General features: G+C 54.0%; 7 protein-coding genes across 7 annotated transcripts; 3 read left to right on the top strand and 4 right to left on the bottom strand.

The window, feature by feature from the left end:
* Positions 1-599: 599 nt before the first annotated feature.
* RRI1 (JAB1/Mov34/MPN/PAD-1 ubiquitin protease-domain-containing protein) lies at positions 600-1,663 on the top strand (the record flags this gene model as incomplete). The annotated part of the gene is made up of 2 exons (XM_083197258.1): positions 600-627; positions 681-1,663. The coding sequence occupies 2 exons, from the start codon at positions 600-602 to the stop codon at positions 1,661-1,663; spliced, it is 1,011 nt and encodes a 336-aa protein (XP_083046726.1).
* A 260-nt stretch (positions 1,664-1,923) lies between these two features.
* On the bottom strand, positions 1,924-2,913 carry ACO1O0_007891 (alpha/beta hydrolase; the record flags this gene model as incomplete). Its single annotated transcript, XM_083197257.1, has 1 exon — positions 1,924-2,913. The coding sequence occupies one exon, from the start codon at positions 2,911-2,913 to the stop codon at positions 1,924-1,926; it is 990 nt and encodes a 329-aa protein (XP_083046725.1).
* Positions 2,914-7,156: 4,243 nt separating this feature from the next.
* On the top strand, positions 7,157-9,805 carry ACO1O0_007890 (uncharacterized protein; the record flags this gene model as incomplete). Its single annotated transcript, XM_083197256.1, has 3 exons — positions 7,157-7,270; positions 7,336-7,663; positions 7,719-9,805. 3 exons carry the CDS (start codon positions 7,157-7,159, stop codon positions 9,803-9,805), a joined length of 2,529 nt encoding a protein of 842 aa, XP_083046724.1.
* Positions 9,806-10,610: 805 nt separating this feature from the next.
* On the top strand, positions 10,611-12,843 carry ACO1O0_007889 (uncharacterized protein; the record flags this gene model as incomplete). Its single annotated transcript, XM_083197255.1, has 2 exons — positions 10,611-11,356; positions 11,412-12,843. 2 exons carry the CDS (start codon positions 10,611-10,613, stop codon positions 12,841-12,843), a joined length of 2,178 nt encoding a protein of 725 aa, XP_083046723.1.
* Positions 12,844-13,080: 237 nt separating this feature from the next.
* ACO1O0_007888 (uncharacterized protein) lies at positions 13,081-14,853 on the bottom strand (the record flags this gene model as incomplete). The annotated part of the gene is made up of 2 exons (XM_083197254.1): positions 13,081-13,343; positions 13,494-14,853. The coding sequence occupies 2 exons, from the start codon at positions 14,851-14,853 to the stop codon at positions 13,081-13,083; spliced, it is 1,623 nt and encodes a 540-aa protein (XP_083046722.1).
* Positions 14,854-15,854: 1,001 nt separating this feature from the next.
* On the bottom strand, positions 15,855-16,665 carry RPS19A (40S ribosomal protein eS19; the record flags this gene model as incomplete). The annotated part of the gene is made up of 3 exons (XM_083197253.1): positions 15,855-16,213; positions 16,274-16,337; positions 16,633-16,665. 3 exons carry the CDS (start codon positions 16,663-16,665, stop codon positions 15,855-15,857), a joined length of 456 nt encoding a protein of 151 aa, XP_083046721.1.
* A 1,414-nt stretch (positions 16,666-18,079) lies between these two features.
* ACO1O0_007886 (terpene synthase family protein) lies at positions 18,080-19,322 on the bottom strand (the record flags this gene model as incomplete). The annotated part of the gene is made up of 3 exons (XM_083197252.1): positions 18,080-18,134; positions 18,213-19,049; positions 19,105-19,322. The coding sequence occupies 3 exons, from the start codon at positions 19,320-19,322 to the stop codon at positions 18,080-18,082; spliced, it is 1,110 nt and encodes a 369-aa protein (XP_083046720.1).
* Between the last annotated feature and the right edge of the window lie 337 nt (positions 19,323-19,659).

Genomic DNA, 19,659 nt, shown 5'->3' with positions numbered 1-19,659 from the left:
TCGAGAGTGGTGTGAGATGGGCGACTGCTGAGTAATGTCCTAGGTTTCTTAGGATTGCTCCTCGTGGTGGTGAGAGAGATGAGCATGCATGCCAACATAGGCTGTAGATAGCAATCAACGGCAATATCAGACAATTTCATAGGCGCGCTTCTGTTCATATGCCTTGAATACGATCGTTTCACATCATGATAAGTTTGGGCCCTGTTGAAGCAGGATCCCGTCCGTTAACTCAATGTAACGAAGCTTCAGCTCCAGGAGGGTGTGACATGCGACGCCCAAAGCTGGGAAGACGGGGGGACCATAGTCAGTAGAGCAGCAAGATGTATTCTTGTAATAGTATTCCGCCCGGCCAAGATGCCATCGTACCGAATCTCAGGGCACAATTGAATGCTAATGAAAATGTGCAAGATCCCTGGGTGCTTCCTCTGAGCTGAGATAGAGCTCTTATCGATAATGGCCCCAGTTTGTGTTGAGGTGGGGCTGAGCGGGGCCTTCACCCTCCGCTGAGCTCCAGCTTCCACCCATCATCACCTCAACCTGGACATTCTTCCTCCTGTCTCACTCATCTTGCCGGTAACGCCTCAGCAGCAGCCGACAAGATGGAGCAGTCAGCCTTTGGTGGCTGGTGTAAGTATTCAATCGATTCTCGCTGCCTCTCCAAACTAACCCCAGGCATCCAGTGCACGAGAACAACGTCCAGCTTGTCGACGCCAAGCGCGATGCCCTCTACAACTACGATCCCGAAGCCCAAAAGGCCATAGCCAGCGAGCGACCGTGGACAAGAGACCCCCACTACTTCAAGCATGTCCGTATCAGTGCCGTGGCCCTCATCAAGATGGCCCTGCACGCCCGTTCGGGTGGCTCCCTAGAGATCATGGGTCTGATGCAGGGCTATATCGACCACGAAACCTTCATCGTGACTGACGCCTTCCGGCTGCCCGTCGAGGGCACAGAGACGCGAGTCAATGCGCAGGGTGAGGCTAATGAGTACATCATTGAGTACCTCGATCTCTGCCGGGCGCAGGGCCGCAAGGAGAACGTTGTGGGCTGGTACCACAGCCACCCCGGCTACGGCTGCTGGCTCAGCGGCATCGATGTCGAGACGGAGGTGATGCAGCAGACGTACCAGGACCCCTTCCTGGCTGTTGTCATTGACCCGGACCGCACCATCAGCGGCGGCAAGGTGGATATTGGTGCGTTCCGCACGTACCCCCACACGTACAAGCCCGAGGGCACCGTCACGTCGGACGGCTTCCAGGCCGTGCCCATGGCCAAGGCCGCCGAGTTTGGCGCCCACGCCAGCCGCTACTACAGCCTCGACGTGGCACACTTCAAGAGCACGCTCGACTCGCATCTGCTGGACCAGCTGTGGCACAAGTACTGGGTGCAGACGCTGAGCCAGAACCCGCTCCTGACGAACCGCGACTACGGCAACAAGCAGATGCTCGACCTCAGCTGCAAGATTCGCGAGGCCACGACCAACATCACGCGCAGCCGCGCCGGGCAGGGCATCATCATGGGCGGGGGCATTAAGGGTGCGGACAAGGCGGTCGCTAAGCTCGCGCAGGACACGAACCTGATTGCCAGCAAGGAGAGGACGGGTCTGATTGCCACTGAGGTCAAGGCGAAGCTTTTCAACGACCTAGGCAGCAAGGCCTCCTGATGAATGATGCTTTATGGTTCACGCAATGGGTTTGGTGCAAGCTTTCTGAGACATAGATCATGGCGTTGGGGAAGATGACGACTTCAGGTATTAAATCAAACTGATCCTTTACGCTCGAAGTCATCCTAGTCTGTGCATGTGAATGCTGCTTCCAACCTTTTCCGTTGAAAGATTTCGCTATATTATACTCTGGGGGTTTGTCTGTTCAATGCTACGGTGCTAACACCCAAGGTTTTCGCCCCTTGTGCTGGGAAACCACATCACAGCTTTGGATCTGGCTGCGCAAGCAACACCTTCTTAATCCACGCAGCCTTCGCCTCGAACGACGCCTTGGACACACCCGCAGTCGGTACTAAAGCATCAAAGCAGTGGAACCCTCCAGGCCACACGTGCAACTCAGCCTGCACGCCCGCCGCCCACAAGCTCTTAGCATAGTCGACATTCTCGTCACGGAAACCCTCCGCCGAGCCAACCGACACGAACGCCGGCGCAACCCCCACGAGATCCGTCGCGCGGCTCACAGCAGCGAGGTGGCTGACACCATCCTTACCAGCGCTGGGCCCGAGGATAGCGCCCCACGCCGTCACGTTGGACCCACGCGTCCACGTCCCCTCCGAGACGTACTGGTTCACCGACGAGGTCGTCATGCGATCGTCGAACATGCCACAGTCCAGAAGCTGCCCACACAGCCGGGGCCCCTTGCCATCGCGCGCGCGGATCGCCAGGGCGCCGGCGAGGTTCGCCCCGGCGGACTGACCCGTCACGACGAGGCGGTCCGGGTCGATGCCCAACTCCGCGGCGTGCGAGGCCACCCACCGGAGACCGGCCCAGCAGTCGTCCATGGCCGCGGGGAAGGGGTGCTCGGGGGCGAGGCGGTACTCGACGCTGATGCAGACGGCGCCGGTGGCGGTGGCCCACCGGAGGGGTTCCTTGATGAGGGTAAAGCGGTTGCCGCTGATGATGCCCCCGCAGTGGATCTGGAAGATGGCTGGGCGGGGGGTGCCGGACGGGTGGTTGTCGCCTTTGGGGTAGAACAGGGAGAGCGTGACGGGGCCGCCGGGGCCGGGGGCGGTGCGCTCTTGGTGGGTGAAGGATTCGCCCTCGAGGGCGGCCTCGAGCGTGAAGGCCTGCGCCTGGCGCAGGGCCTCGATGCCCTCGGGGGTAACGTGGTTCCCGGGCGGGAAGTGGGCGAGGATAGGCACCAGCTCCGGGTCGAAGGGGGGTTTGGGGCCCTCGGGGATGATGGTCATTGTCTCGGGAGGTCCTAAATTGTCAGCTGGGAGGTAGTTGAAAGGGACCAGCTATGAGCAATCCGAAAAGACTGGATGGTCCGGGCGAAGATATATACTAATGGTATAATGGCCGGACGTGGGGGGCGGGGTTGACGCCGATATTGGCACGACCCCCGCGTTGGAGCCTGCCTCGGAAACGGAGTTCGCTAGAACTGACCCGTTTACCCCTTCCCCACAGCACAGACCAGAGATCGACGGCAAACATTACAGCGTTCGCTTCTTGTTGTAATATTAGGTGTCCAGGGCGGTAACTGTACTATCACATAGGATGTAGTCATTCCGGGACAGGGAAACTTGCATTCTCCCGCTGACACTCCGTGTGGCCGGATGAGTGGGGCCGAAGTGTAGACCAGGTAGCCGGGTTCAGATCTTCAAATCAAGTCTCATAAGCCGCAAAACATCTAGAAAAGTTTACATGTTAGATTCTGTACTTGGTGTACTCCGTAGACATACTTTAAACCGTGTCTGTTCGGGATTTCAGAGAGTGGCAGCTATCCCAAGCCCCCGAGCTTGCCCCTGTCGTTGCTGGAAAACGACAACCGCGGCGAGAGCACCTGAGTCATGCTGACGCTTATTTTGCATCTAGAATTGACGCGCGCGAGTCAAAAAGTGGGAGCAATGTTAGGTCCACAGTTTCCCTTGCGGGCTGTTATACTACGAGTACATGGTATTTTGAGAATGAATGCCACTGTACGGCGGACGATAGGCGTCACTTTGTCAAAATTCACTGGATGTTTTCGTAGTCCTTCCCATATTATGTGTCTATTCGATGCCATGAGGTTATTATCGAATCGGGAATGACAAGCCACCAACATTAAGATTCAACGCCTGATTTAACCCATAGAGGCTATATCGATGAAGCTACAATGATACCAATTCGCTACAAAGGCAGGCTTTATTCAAGGCCCTCCCTAGGAGCAATGAGAAGATCGTAATGAGAAGGAATCCTTATAACCGAAGGCAGCGCTCGTAGTCAAAGGCAGGGCTTATGTAGTTCTCTAGGTTGCCATAAATCAGACCTAGCTTATACCTATGTATGTAGTTAGGGTTAAGGTTATATATATATGCAGTCAGATGCAGGTCATACAGCCTAACAACCAAAGACACCACTCATAATCATAGGCAACTGCCGGAATCACAATCTTGTTGACGGTGTGCAGGTTTTGCGGTCATTTGTCGTTTTGATCGCGCATATTATATACAACAGTGTCTTATCTCATCTATAGGCACCTCGTAGTGCTGGATTAAGGAGTCTTGAACGGGAGTAAAATGCATATACAACAGTTATACGTACTCGGGTGGATCTGATACCTAAAGGTTGGGTGTTTCAATACACGCAATTCAGAGCAAACACGGCGACAGACATCTAACGCCATATAAATGGAATAATTATAAGTCAAAATATTTCTATGATAGGATTTTATTACTCTGCAAAAGACCCTGACGAATTATGACACCTAAGTCACCTGACATGGATAACCGCTCAGATGTTGTGAGCCGCCTCATGGCTCGTAAACTCCTTGCCTAGGTCTGTCCTGGCACCATGCAAAGGTCATTTTTGCCCATACCCTCACTGTCGAAAGTATCACACTGCACCCGGCCGCCCTTCAGCTTACAATCCCCCATCAACACGGTATTCTAAATTAAACCCGAGAAGTTCTCAGTCTAAGCCAAAAATGTCTAGGAGACATCTAAAAATGTATGAGTACTATATAACGGTGTCAAAATGAAGATATATGAGGCGGACGCTGTGAAAGAGTGCCTATGCCGAGTAAAAAGTAGTAAATGCCACGGACTAGTTTCCCCAATGTAATATTCGGCCCTACTTCCAGAGGAATGTCACTTCACCATTGCTGAAGCCTGCCGTGTTGGGCACAGCCTACAGGTACATGGATGATTGGGTTGCTTCCATAGTTCAGAGTTTGGCGACTGCGAGCCGCCCACATGGCCTGCTGGCATGCGGGCTGGACACATCGGTTCGGCCGAGAGTGCCAGCGCAACTGGTCGGTCATCATTTTTGCAGAGACGGCAATATCAGTGGCCTACTCGACTTGCATTCGTTTGAGACACTGCAGGTTTACGGACAACACCATGCTCGTGTCGTGCACGATGTTAGCAAGGACACGATGGACGGCAATGGCGTGGGGACAGTCGGCTGCTCACCATTGCTACGGCGAATTCCGGTCAATCAGTATCGTTGAATGGAATAAACTCCACACCAGAGCATTATGTGCACACGATGTGGACAAGTCAGAAATGATGACTGCCAGCTTTTGACGTCATTAGGTGTTTAGCAAGACGTGAGAGCGATACCAAGAAGCCTGCCTTGGCCAGGAGACCAATTTTGGCTACTACCTTGGTACTTGTGCAGATGCTGCAGGTCAGACGTATCGGGGACGGGTCGTGCGCTCCCAGTCCGAGAAAACCCTTACACCAATTCCAGAGATCAAGACTCAAGACCCTCTGGAAGCTAGCACGAACTAGGAGTTGCAGATCGTACTCGTACGAATAGGTATGTATGCTCATAATAAGCTAAAATGATTCTTAGCGAGCCAGGCACTGGCTCTTGGAGGCTCCGGGTCGGGACCCTTCGGTCCTTGTGGGCTTGTCCAGCACAATGGAACCGGATCTGCGCTGCGGCCAGCAACTGAGCAGGGTATGTACTTGGTAATTCGGTTAGAAAAGGGAGGTTATGGCCTCCAAGGAATTTACCACCAGGTAAGACAGAACCGGCACTTGGCTGGATTGGCGATCGTCCTTGGAAGTAACGGGTGATCGCCATGATTTGACTCTGATTGAAGTTTCAGAATCAGGCACAGGTTACAACGGTCGGAAGGCCAAGATCAAGTTTCGGGGTCGCTGGCCACGAAACAAGCAAGAGTGACCAAAAGTGACCGTGGCCGTGTCCTGAGAGGTGAGGGTTACGTCCGGATGGGTCGTGGACTCGTGGCTAGGCGATCTTGGATGCGCCCCAGGGGCCCCAGCGCAGCTGAAAACGGCGTCGCTCCAGGGCCTGGCATGTGAGGCACACCACAGCCGGTATTCTATCTTCTATATGCTATAGCAACGCCCGAGACACCGGAGAAAACTGAAAACAATGCAAGCAATATTAGGAAAGGGACCGCCCGGAACAAACCTGTCAACAGCGAGGAGCTGGTTAGGTTGAAAGAACGATGGGCATTGCCAGACACTGCATGTCGTCAGGATTCAGCAATCGACATTTGTCAATCGTCAATCATCATCATTATCGGGTTCCACTGAAAATCAGCGATCTCGACCGCCTGGCGCAATTTCCGATGGCGGTCCGCCCACGGCTCCAGTGCGGCTCGATGCGCTGCATTAGCAGATTCCCTGCTGCGGGGTGTCTGGCCCTGTTAGTGATGCACTAGCATCGGCTAGCTGGTCACCACGATGACGTACTCGAAGCTCGTCACTCCACCGACGTGAGCTAGACGAGAGCTTAGCAGCTTGCCCGACGAGCTTAGCGCAGCTATTAGAGTGGCACTTGGGGGTAGTACTTTGTCTAAGTTCCAAATCCAATTGCTTGAGACAAGGATGAGCAGCAGCCTGGATTAGGTTGGGCCGGCTGCCCATCCTCCTGGTACCTGTACTCGTACAGGCTGTACTTGCCTCGCGATGAGCTCGACGGAGAGCACGAAGAAGGGAAGGTCCAAGGCAGGGCAACTGCTAGCAGCGTAAACCTCCTGGTTCATCGTCCCTTCTGAGACAAGGGAATCACAGCGGCAGCGCTTGCCCTGGTCGGCCATCTGCACCTCAAACATGTTTTTTTGTGGCAGGTACAGGTACTCGTACTTCTAGCTTGTGTTCGCATGCGGTGCTCAGTCCTGACCCGAACCTGACCTCATCCACCAGTATAAACTCCTACCCCGTCACACCTACCTCACCTTCTTCCTCCCTTTTTCTCTGTTCCTGCCTGCCCTCCTCCTTTCTCCCTCCTCTCTCCTCCAAACCCGACCTGAGGATTTGCTTCGCCTGAATACCCCGTTATACCCGATACCTCAATCTCTTCAACTCCTAGTGATACCCTGGATCTGTTGTCGACGGTTGCTCTTTCATGCGAGCACAGTCAACCGCTCTTTGGCTTCCCGCCTAATCCTACATCCCCCTTATCCCAGGTTTCTACAGAAGCAACTCGGTATACCTACATCATAGTTAGCATCAATACGAGCTCTCGCCCGTCATGGCTCTCAACGTCAACCGTCCCGTCATCAAAGAGCAGAAGGAGGCCGATGTCAACCGCAAGCTGCAGATTTTTGGCATCATCAGCGCCTTCAAGCAGGGAAAGCTCCCGTCGGTAAGTCTACTCTCACTGAAAGCTCACGCATTAGATTTGCCCAGCAGTTTCTAACGCCCAATCAGAACGATCAGATCGATGTCGCCCTAAACAGCTTCCTCGAGTCCAAGGCTCTATCCAACCCTCCCGAACAGCTCTCCGTTGACGGCAAGGTCCTTGTCAGGGATACAAGGGATGTTGTCGAACAGGCCAAGAGGCTCTTGCTCTCCAAGAACGCCGGGAATCTCCTCCAGGATTTTATCTGGCAGACGTCTAGCTACGACTACAAGGGCGTCAATGCCCCCAATGCCCCCGTTACCAAGGATGCCGCTAAGCGCGACGCGGATGAGGCGCTGCAGGGGATACGAACCCTTGGCACTCTCCTAATCACTAACGGACAGTTCCGCAAGCTACGTAAGTGCCCCGTTCGAGCCCAAGTTGCACGCCACACAACTAACATCCTCTGTAGTGCAGGATTCTACCGTCCTCCTTCGCGACATCGCCAGTGACGCTGCTACAGGCGCTGCGGGCAAGGTTCGCCCTTCGGACGAGCAGCTAGCTGAGATGGACAAGCCTGCCGAGGACAACACCTGGCACGAAAAGCCCGAGTTCTCCAAGGATAAGTTTAGGAAGCAAGCGCAGAATGTGTACGGGGGACACTTCAAGAAGGACGCCAAAGATGTCGCCGATGCGACCACAGCCCAGGCCGACAAAGAGGCCGCTCAGCTGGCGGCAAAGGACGTAGCCAAAGCTAAGGCAGAAGAGAACGTTGATGATGAGACGAAGGAAAAGATCAGGCAGCGCAATGAGGAGTACCGTCGCAAGGCCAGGGACTACTTCAACAAGAAGATGCCCCAGGAGCGCAAGGATCAGCTCGTCTTCCGTCTCAAGAAGATGATCCTCGAGTGCCAGCAACATGCTGACTACTCGTCGGCCGTCCAGACTATCCTCCGCCTGGCCGAGAACTATGGCAGGCATGGCCGTGTCATGGGTCAAGGATCTGCCGACTCGGCCAAGGAGGCCCGCTCCGGCTTTGCTGCCGCCGAAAATGACCTGCGCACCCTCATTGAGCGTTTCGCCAACGGCACCTCAACCCAGGACCTCTGGGACTCAATTGGCCAGTTCTACAAGAATGCGGAAAAGGACGAGGAACTTCGCAACTGGTTCAAGAGCCTCAACTCGTACATTCATCGCTGCCTCCTGGAGCAGGGCTACATTCTGGAGGATGCGTCCGGCCACGAGTGGGACCAGCTGTTCGAGAAGGGCAAGTACTTGCTCCGTGAAAAATATCGCAGCCAAACCGACCAGGTCGTGAACGAGCTCAAGTTCGTTGGCGGTCAGTTTGACCAGGACCCCCACAATAAGGCATTTGCTCAGTCCGTCCACAAGCTGTTCAATGATTTGGGCAACGATGAGCAGGGGAAGCCCACCTTCAAACCCCAGCTGGTTAAGGACCTTACCGAGGTCATCATTCCAGCTGTGCTCGAGAACGTTGCTTACATCCCCATTCCTCGGATCGAGTACTCAGACCACCAGTTTGACGCCATTGTCGAGAACCTGGTCCTTGAAAGTGACAACTTCGCCCCCAACATTGTTGAGATCAACAGCGAGAACTACTTCCGTTGGGGTCGTAAAAGGATTGCCAACAAGCACAAGAACACGGCCGAGATTCATGTCTCCGGCATCCAGATGGATCTTCGCGACGTCAGCTTCCACATTAGGCGGAAGGAGGGCTTCCCCAGCATCAGCGACACTGGTGTAGTTGACATACTACTCCCCGGCGACGGCTTCTCCTTCAAGATGAAGGTCTCCTCGGCGGACAGGAGGGACCGCCAGAACTTCTTCAAAGTTGACAAGGTGAACGTGAACTTTAAGCAACTCAAGTTCAAGGTCAAAAAGTCAAAGTACAGGTTGCTATTCGGTCTCGTAAAGCCTATTGTGCTCAGAGCCATGCGCCCCGCTATCCAGATGGCGGTTGAGAGGGCCATCAAGGAACAATTTAACAAGATGGACAACTTCCTCTTCCAGGTGAAGCAGGAGGCAGACAAGGCTGTTAGCGAGGCCAAGGCCAGCCCCGAGCAGGCCCCCAACATCTACAAGCGCTACTACGATGCCTTCCAGAAGCTCATGGTTCAGGGCAAAGAAAAGACCCAAGATGTCTCAGAGGATAAGAAGTTCAACATGGCCTTCACGACAGATGACAGCCTCTTCCCCAACATTAGCCTTCCTGGTGGCATCAGCTCCAAGGCTACCGAATACAAGGAACTCGCCAGCAAGGGCGAGAGGTGGGAAAGCCCCGTCTTCTCAGTCGGTAGCGCTCAAAGGAGCAACAACATTCCGGCCACGCCCAGAGTTGAGCGCAAGCCCCACGCTACCAACGGCCCAACCAACGGTGTTGTTAACGGCGGCGGTGTCGTTCACGGTGGCGGTGTCACCAACGGTGGCGGTGTCGTTAACGGCGGCGGCGTCGTTAACGGTGCCGGCAAGTCGAAGGAAGTGCAGCTTCCAACAACGGTGCAACATACCAATGGCGCCGCTCCTGCCATCAGCACCTAGGAGGGGACTAATAATGGTGCTGCGAAGCCCTCAGGTTGACTGCAGAATGATGATGCGCGGACGCTATACCCTGTATGAAGAGAGAAGTTATTTCTACAAGTTCGGGTCGACTCGTTTTGTCTTTGTTAGTGCTTTGAGTTGTGATACCACGGTTCACAGGTGTAATCATGGATGAATGGAATATGGGTTTATCCAACGGAGGGCCAGGATGAACGAAGGCCAGACGGCCAACACAAACGGACACAATTCCCTTAGCTTTCTTTTGTATGACTTGAAATTATAATTCTATGCACACAGGTTGACTTGACGTGTGGTTCATTCGCTCCGTGACCAGAGCCCCTGGGCGCCTGATGTATTTACTATCGAAGGGCAGCGAACATGAGGCGTTCACTACGCCACGCTTTCTACATCATCGAACTAATTTTAGAGGGCTCTCCCCGAAACATGAAGTGAATGTGAATTTTTAAACCGGTTGATACTCATGTTTCTAAAGGCCGGAGGTCCAGAGGTCCAGGGTACCTGATCCGGGGATTCGTATGTACCTCCAGTAAAGGATGAAACCGGCGGGGCAGACAGGTGGTCAAGGTGGTGCAACCGCCCAAGGCGCCATAAGCGAGCGATGGGGCACTGCGAACCGTAGACGTCACCACTTCCCCCAAGCCTCCAGCAAGTCTCCCAAGTCAAACTAGTCATACCCATCCATCCTGGTTCGCCCAAATCTCACCTTGCGCTCATCAAAAACCATCAAACATATGATTTTTGGCAACGCCAAAGTCCAGTCCATGCTTGGGCATGCCGCATCGCCATGTCCGCCGATCCTGCTCTGACGCCAGAGCAGACTCGTGCGCTCTTCGATATCCTCACACACTATGAGACCTACAGCGAGATCGAGGCCTTCAAGTACCCAGACGCAGTGACCAGCTATGGATATCCGTTCAAGAGCGTGACGCGCATACCCATCGGGTCGAGGAGCCAGAGCTCGACTCCGTTCACTACGGCGCCCAGCACCCCCAGGTCGAGGAGTCCGATGCCACCAGACAATGGCAAGGACAAGAAGCTTCCAATCGAGGGTCTCACTCTGTGTGATGTCGATGATGACGAGGTGCCGCCGAATGAATCGACCTCGCCGGTGCTGCAGACGCTGCTGACCCGGTTTGTCCTCCCGCTGCCGTGGCTGAGGGACCTGCCACGCGACTTTTGGGCGGTGCGAGTCCAGGGAATCTTGCAGCGCCTAGCTGAGGCGTCTTTGTCAGAGAGCTATGACAAGGGCGCCCTGGGTCTGCGCAAGACTCTAGCCACTGGCTGCAGTGCTCTGATTGAGATGGTCGGCAGAGGGGCCTTGGGCGGGGTGAAGGAGGATAAGGGCGCTCAGCCTAAGACTGAGTATGACTATAGCAAGGCGGAGGATCTCGAGAAGGCATGGGACGACGCCGTTCAGGAGCTTTTATACGGAAACCTGGTCGCGGGCATGTTCAAGCACATGACTGAGACAGACGATGTTGAGGCATATGCGCCGTTTGTGAAGGCCACCGTCGACTATGCCATCATCTAGTACGTCCCCTTCCCGACCCCTCTGAGAGATACAAGGTACTGACGGGTACCATAGCCTGGCAACTTTCTTGCATCACATCTCCACCGTCTCCCCGGAAGGCCAGTATTTTCTGCAGCTGCTGCAGAACATTCACAATCTCCTACCCTACAAGATGATTAAACAGACTCTGCGGATAGGCAACGCAGCGACAATGATCAACGGCATGGTGAGGCTGATGCTAGCCAAGCTAAGCGTGGGAGGCATCACAAATTGGATTGGACTGACGAGCAATGCTGACGACGGCATGAATCTCCTGCAGCGCATCATTTCTCTCGTGCTCTCATGGGATGCAGCCGAGTTCCGCAAGAGTGCCGATAAGATTGAGAAAGATCGTTTCAAGGACAAGCCGGATGAAGAGATTCTACAGACAATCCGAGACTTCCTCGAAAGCGAGGCCAAGTTGGAGCAAGATCTCATTCGGGCAACGAGCCTGGAGCAGTCGCAGTCCATCGTCGCGACGATTCTCAACAGGTCTGGGCCCGAACTCGCGGCGTCCCTCTCGGAGGAACAGCATGACCAGTGCCTCGCGTACTACTCGGCCCTCCGCTCCGTGCAAGACCGCGACTCCATCACCGGTGTTCTATGCCGCCAGCAGCCGGACCTCTTCACGCAGATGATTCGCGACGTGGTCAACTCGTACGAGCCGTTCATCCGTATGGTGCACCAGAGGATCGACTTGCGAGAGTACCTTGAGGCAACACAGGGATTTGTTGACGATTTTATCAAGGCGAGCCGGCCGAAGAAGGTCAGCGGGGGTGGCGGGGAGACGAGAGCTCCGAGCGTGGAGGACTATGTGGAGTTGTTGAGGAAGAATCGAGGACTTCTGTATAGGTGGATACATGCCATTGCGAGTAACTGCCCGGAGGTTTGGAAAGAGCTGGAGCAGTGGATGGTGCAGGTTGTTCCGAAGTTCCGACCAGCTGGTCGGTCAGGGGAAGCGGATGAGAAAAAGAAGGAAGACGAGCGGGAGAACTCTGCACCAGAGGATATGGAAGCTCGCCTCAACGAGCTGGTCCAGTATCTGCCCGATGCCTCTCGAGCCTCAGTGCTAGAAGCTCTCAACACTCACGCCGCCTACTTATCCCAGCTCACGAAACTATCTCGCAGTCGCTTGCAAAAGATTCTAGACAGCACCGCGGATCCTGATTCCTCGCCAGACAGTCAGATCGGCCCAGGCATATACCTCTCCCGTTGGCAAGACCTTCTCGATGAGACATCCATCACCCCGGGACTCCCCGCTGGACCGGTCAGGCAGGGCAGGGACGTTAAGAATACGCTTTCTATGGGCAAGAAGAACATCGTTAGCGGGAAGGGAGAGGCTGGCGCGGCTTCTGCAAAGAAGTTTCAAGAGAGCGGTCCTCCAGCACCGGATGTTGGTGTTGTCATAAGAAATCTGGGTGGCCCGTTTGTGAAGATTTTGCAGGAGGTTGGAGGGCCGGACGCGTAGAAGGGGATCTGGAGATTAGGTAGGTATGCATTGCTACGGGCACACACTAGGACTAGGCGTTTGGAGAGGCTTTGGAATTAGAGGGACAGGATAACTTTGTAGCAATTCGATAACTGATTCTCAGCAATATACCGTATGTTCGACCTTCTGAGTAACAATGGATATAGCAATACCTCCTTCCGGATGAATACACGCATGTCCCTCCTTTCTCCTGTTGACGCCTTTGTGATTCTGCATTCAGAAATCGAAAGGAGACGAGCTGCGGGATCGACCCCTCGCCGGAATCTCAATCACGAAGGTCGGGCTCCGTTTATCCTCCCTTACTGGCGCCTTGCACGGCGTCTCATCCTGGCCGCTCTTCCCCCAGAAATCGAGTTCACTGCCCTGAGTCTTCTCACTGGGCGTGCCGGGTGTCGAAAATGTGTTCTTATCCTCCCCGCTCTTGAGTTGATCCCGTCTTGGAGAACGCTCGCGCACACCAATTACGGACTCTTCTTTATCTGACCCCATGTCTTTTCCCGGGGTTGTCCCAAGAGGCTTTTCGGGAGTCGAGACAGTCCTTCCCACCCTAGTTCTCTGTCTATACCGTCTTGGTGAGCGCTCCCGCACTCCAACCCTAGGCTGTCGTTGTCTGCCTTCTCGTCTCCTACCTCGGACTGTGTCAAAGGGATCATCAGAATCCGAAAGGTAGGTACCATCCCCTCTTCTCCTATGACTATATCGCCTTGGAGAGCGCTCTCGAATGCCCATAACGGGCTGCTGGTTCTCTTCCCGGTGTGGCGATGCAATTCTCTCTCCAGGAGGCGGGCAGGGAGTTTCTGGAGTTGGCCGCGATCGTAACTCGCCTGTGGTATTCAGCTCCGGAACCTCATCGACGGGGGTCGCGGGAAGGGGTTTGTTGATGGGTCCTTCTTCTACCCCTGTGAAAACTCGTAGCCGCCGGCGGAGTCTGCCTGCTACCGGGTTGTCTGGGCTTGAGTCGACCTTGCGCGCGTATTCGAGCATGCGATCGATGAAATTCCCCACACCGTCCATCTCGGCGTCTCTCTCGGGTCCGGCCACTGGTGAGCCTGTAGGTGTCGTGAGATCCATCATCTCGACGTCTTCGTCAATAACAATCGCAGAATCGTTGGATCCAGCCTGTGAACCGTCAACAATCGAGATGTCAGAGTCCTCATCTTCTATGGTGATGACATTGTTCAGATCGACCACCCCATTGTCCTCCACAGTGATGGCACGTTGCTTCCGCTTATTGGGGCGGATTGGGATCGGTTCGTAGATCTTTGGCGTCAGCCTATCTTTCCAGCTCAGCGTTATAGGGATGCCCGTGATATCCGCCAGGGCCTTGACCAAAAACCCACACCTGAGGCAGTTCTTGCGCGAAAAGTATATCTCAAACGACGGTCGCGTCCCATCTTTCCAACGCACTTGGCGCAGTTGCCGGAGTTGTCTGCGCTTGATGTTGTCTAGGTCCTTGGTGATGCCGAACGACTTGAGCATGAGGCAGACGGCGAAGGCGGCGAGCTTGACCTCCACATGAGAGCCGCGGAAGATGCCCCTTTGGTCTTCTGCTGTAGTGGTCCCCCTCGCTCCCATCTTGTCGAAGAAACTGCCCATTTTGAACCCCAGAAGCGTGCCGAGCTTCACAACCCGGCGCGTCCACACCCTGTTGGGGAGGACGGGACTTCCCGGAGGCGCATCCAGCAAGTCTCCTATACGACCTGCCCCATGGCCGCTCTCTGCCCATGCCACTATATGGCGGTCAGAACCTCGGACAAGAGTGAGGAAGCCGACAGTCCTCTTATCAAGGACTTTGTGTCTTTCACTCGGGCCCATGAGCGATATGGCTCGGGAGTGTCGAAACGTGAATCGTAGGTTCGGCCCAATGACCTCCACCTCGAGGTTTGCTTCCTCCGCATTAATCTTGTAGTGAAAGTAGAATGGTGGAAATGGACTTTGGAACAGGGGGATAAAGTTGGGTAGTAGTTGCTGCTGTGTCGAAGTTGCCATGGCGTGTAAACATATGAAGTGATCGGACCGAGTTGCGTGAAAAAGCTGCTCCGGTATTAGCACGCAGAGTAGACTAAAATTTCCTTCAATAAAATGAGGTCCATGTGCTCACGCATAAGGATAAATATTGGAATAGCGACACTGTTCACTGAAGCGTGTCGGCGTAGTCCTGGATAGACGTTGGCACACAGTGGTTATCGGACAGTGGCCCCAGAGGAGTGAATGCTTTCATGGATATGGAGAAAGAGATTAAGAGAGGGAAAGATGGCCTGGAAATCAAGTCGGCTTGGAAATTGAACGATGGGATGAAACGAGAGTCGGGAGAGCCGTGATCCACCACCTTCTCCAGACGCACGCAGACAAGCCAATGTAAACTTATCTAGTCCATCATGAAGATTTGAAGATGTAGCTATGAAAAAATCTCTTCGGATGATGAATGGTTATCATCCTGCTAGTCCGGTTGATAAAGAGCGTGGTTGGAGGGAGTTGAAAGTGGTGGGATGGAGAAGGTGTTATATCGTGAGAATCTTAGCCTTGAGGAGATAAAATAATCACACAGAGGCTCATAGAAGGTGAGAAAGCGGTGAAGGTGCTCCTAACTTTAAAACGAAAACCGGCGTGTATCGCCGGGGCTTCGCGAGAGTTGAAAAATAATGACCCATAAAGGGCAAAATGTGCAACAAGCCATCTGGTCCCGGGCGTCGCCTTCAACCAAGCAACTCGTAGCAGATCCATCGATGGACCTGTTCTAACATTCGTTCGGGGTCTTCAGCATAAGTACGCGAAATCTCGGACAGTGGATAGTATCACGCAAGATAGGAAAAAGCGAGGTGGACGGGTCCAATTGAGCAACCGAATGACCCAAAGTCGGGGGAATCTCATTCATACATGCCGAAAATCTAAGACCGTACGCCCGAATGTTCCAAAGAGTTCACTCCCCACAAGCCACAAGGCAGGCAAGACCTTTCTTTTATTTGTGCTCCCAAATTCGTGAGATGCATTTACTCGTCATCCTCATCCTCCTCCTCAGCCTCAGCGGTGGTCTGGGCGATACGGTCCAGATCACGCTGGCCGGACTGGGTGATGCGGCGGCCACCCTTGTCCTCGTCCTGCTCGAGAACGCCAATCTTCTCGAGGGACTGCATGACCTTGCGGTCGACAGAGCCGGAGGCGTCGACGTGCTTGCCGGGGCGCGAGCCGCGGTTCTTGGCGGTGCCGTGGACCTTGCGGAGGCGGCCAACACCGACGGTCTTGCGGAGGTAGACGTGGCGGGCGATGGCGGCGGCGCGGACGTAGTACCAGTCAATGTCCTGGGGAGGGAGCTCCTTGGCGACGCCAGTCTTGACGGTGTCGACCCAACCTTGGAGGAATTGTTAGTTTTGGGGTCGTGGTAGTCTTGGTGGAAAAGATTAGTGCTCACCAGGGATGGGCAGCTTGCCCTGGCGCTTCAGGAAAGCGGCATAGGCGGTGATGAACTTCTGCGCCTGGCACACACAATACCCATTAGCAATGATTCCGTCGTCAGAAGTCTTTCGACCCCCTCGCGCCTGCTCCTCTCAATTCCCATTCCATTTCCAAAGGACGCCAATCCGCGAGCCGTCTCGCAGCGGGCGCGCCGTTTTCCTCTTTGTATTTTGTTTTATGATGTTGAAAAAAATCTCTCGAGGTTCTGACGCGACCGCTGCGAATCGGGAGGCAGTGTGGTATTCTTCGGGTCGTGGTTTGGCGAGTTGGGGTGGTAACGTGCGTCGCGGGTCGAAATGTTCAAGGAGGACCTACATCGACGTCGCGGACGGTGGTGCCTCCAGTCATTTTGGCGGTATTGTGAGGGGTTGGACGGGGATGTGGTGAAGTGGTCGTGATTGTCGTTGGGCGCGAGGAGTCAAATTCAGCCGTGGTGTTGAGGGCCCTCAAATTTCTGAATTTTTTGCCGTGGGGTCGCAAGCCCTAGAGTGGGTTTTTGCAAAATGATGAGTCAGCAGTCGCAAAATCACAGTTTGCGACTTTCGCGACCCGTTTTGAGCTTGGTGTATTTATGGGTCTGGGTCCTCTCCACCAATTGCAACACCAGGCATGTCAGCTTGGACGCAATCAATTCACCACTTACAACGCCAAGGTTCGATTGGAATTAACGTGGGACATTCTTGCTGCTGAGTCGTGATTGTGCTCCAGAAGAAGAGACTGCAGCTGTTTTTCTCCTCCGTCTCTCGGCCAGTATTCATCACGCCGGTTTTTCAATGTAGTCTAGCTCTAACAGCCCCCCGTATGTCGATTCATAAGTCCCGAGTGATACGAACAATCGAGAGAGTGCAGTCGAGATTCATGATATTCATTCCCGACAAGCTTGCTCCTAATTGAATTGGTGTAACGCCGTGATGGATGTATAAATGTCTTTATCCATGTCGTATTTTTATTTCATTCATCACGTATTGATGTTTGGGTTATTTGAATGCAATCAATGAATTCTCAACTAGTATAATTCCAACCGCCAACGCCTCCCCCAACAGCCATGCTCTAAACATTTAGCAAAATAATTCCCTATTGCAATCAAATGGCGCAACTAGATGTGATTATTGTCTTTGAGCGACCAAAGTGACGTTGATAATGTCATTTCAGAATTGATTAGGAAGCCAGACCCGTGCAGCACGACAGTAACAAATATCTCTAGGGTAGGGTCGACGGTATAATTAAGGAGGGAATGACACTCGTGTTACAGAGATTGATTATTAGTTTGAATTTATAAAGTACTACAAGCTGGTCTGACTTTTGAACCTGAAAATTGCCACCATTGATGCCTACGAGGTGAGTCTACGTATGGAAAAGCTCTGGGATTAATATGTCGAGATGGTAGTGAGGAGTGACGCAGACAGCAAGGCACCACACGACGGATCATCATGGCTAGGATATTTAGGGTAAAGCACCTTGGGCATGTACACCTGAGAAGGGTCCAATCTTGTTCGGATTCAATAATGAGAAATATCCGACCTGCCACTTTTGAAGCTTCCCAATCTGGTGTTGCGAAAGAGCCCTGCATATGTATCTAGCTGCAGTCTTGATGATTGTTGCGCCTTGGATGAAGGCACCACTGCATATAATGTTCTTAACGTATATACGCTTTTGTATCATGGTTATAATGGGCCTTCTGGCCCACCCTCTAGCTTTTAAACATCAAATTTCTTCAAAATTACCCCAACGCCCTCGATGTGCTTGAATATCAGATACCCGCTCAAAGAATAAACGTCTGGCTCCCGTCCGCACCGATCAGCTCACACATGTTATACCTGAGCGTCTCAAGACTTAAAAACCAGTTAGCACCAACTGCTTGGCTACAGGTGGGAAGTTGGTATTTGGTCACTTACCTCCAAACCAGATTCCCAACACAGTTGCTCCTCTGCACCGCAATAAACTCCTCCACCGGCCCTCGCACCCCATCTTTGCACGGCAGTGCCAGCAGTGCCTCAGCAGCGACATCAAACCGCGCCTTAGATGCTCGTAGCGCTGCCACCGACTGGGAGATGGCCTGCTGGACATTGTTTGTCGACGCAAACGTCAGAGGCACGATGCTATCGATGCTATCCATCTTCATCTCCTTGCGCAGCGACAGGAGGTCGTTGGTGACGGAGATGATAGCGTTGGTCTCGTCCCACACACCCTGCATGGGCGCGCTGCGCACCACGGCCGGCGGGACCGGCGCACCCATCGCGTACTCGCCCACGGCGGAGCTGATGTACACGGCGCTGGTGCCCAGCCGGAAGCGCCAGTACTCGTCGAGCGAGGGGATGTGGCCCTGCAGGCGGCCCCGCTGCTCGTCCTCGGAGCAGGCCATGAAGCGAGCAATCTCGTCATAGAAGCGCTGGCGCTGGCCGCGGTTGTAGGCGCCGCGCAGGGCCGCGCCGATGACGTCAAAGCTCTGGACGATTTCGTTCTGCGGGCGGAAGTCCTTGTCGATGGCGGCGAGGCCGAGGCAGTCGCCGACGAAGCGCAGGGTGCGCTCGCGGTACCGCTGGGCGCCAGAGAAGTCGTCCGAGTAGAGGCCTGTGGGCTCGTCAATCTCGTCGTCCCAGGTGAAGAGCCAGATGACGAGGTAGGAGAGGATCTCGAGGCGCTCGAAGGGCGTGTCAGGCCACCAGAGGGCTGTGAAGGAGGCAAAGTCGGAGGCCTCGAGCCGCCTCAGCTTGCCCTGGTCAAAATTGAAACTGATGGCTCTAGTTAGATATGATAATGAATTTCTAAGTCTTGGGCACTACTCACCTTCGGAGCCTGGCGTTGACCTTCTTCCTCAGGGGTGCTGTGAATGGGCTTATATGTCGGGTGGAGATGCCCCTCCAGTCGGCAAAGATGGGCTTCAAGTTGGGAATGCGGGCAGCCTGACCCTTGAGGTTGATGAGTAACTCCTCGCGAGAATTGATGGCCTTGCTGGTGGTGATATACACCCCAGCGGTGCTGGTCTGGAGCATAGTCTGAGACATGATGTGTGTGACCTGGGGGCTGTTCGGTAATCACTTCAGTTCAGCTTGTTCCGGTGGTTTGGGTCGTGCAATGGGGCAAGTTGAAACTCCAACCAGTGCTGTGGAATTTGAACTGGAGGGGAGTTCTTGGATCATCCGTTATAATACCATCTGCCGTGTGGGACCCTTGGGCCCCAGTGACAAGGCGTTCATCAAGATGGGTTCTGCTTCCTTTCTAGGCTAGGTGGTCTTGAAGGCTGCAGGGTCCATGTATAACTTACTGATTGGTCTGATGTCTGGTGAGTGATTGTGGGATGCGTACTACATTTGCCGAGATGTGGCGGGAGCTTTTGAGATA

The sequence above is a fragment of the Amphichorda felina genome (assembly GCF_050947745.1).
Source record: "Amphichorda felina strain 45539 chromosome Unknown scaffold_8, whole genome shotgun sequence".
NCBI lineage: Eukaryota > Fungi > Ascomycota > Sordariomycetes > Hypocreales > Bionectriaceae > Amphichorda > Amphichorda felina.
This window is presented reverse-complemented; position numbering and strand designations above follow the sequence as displayed.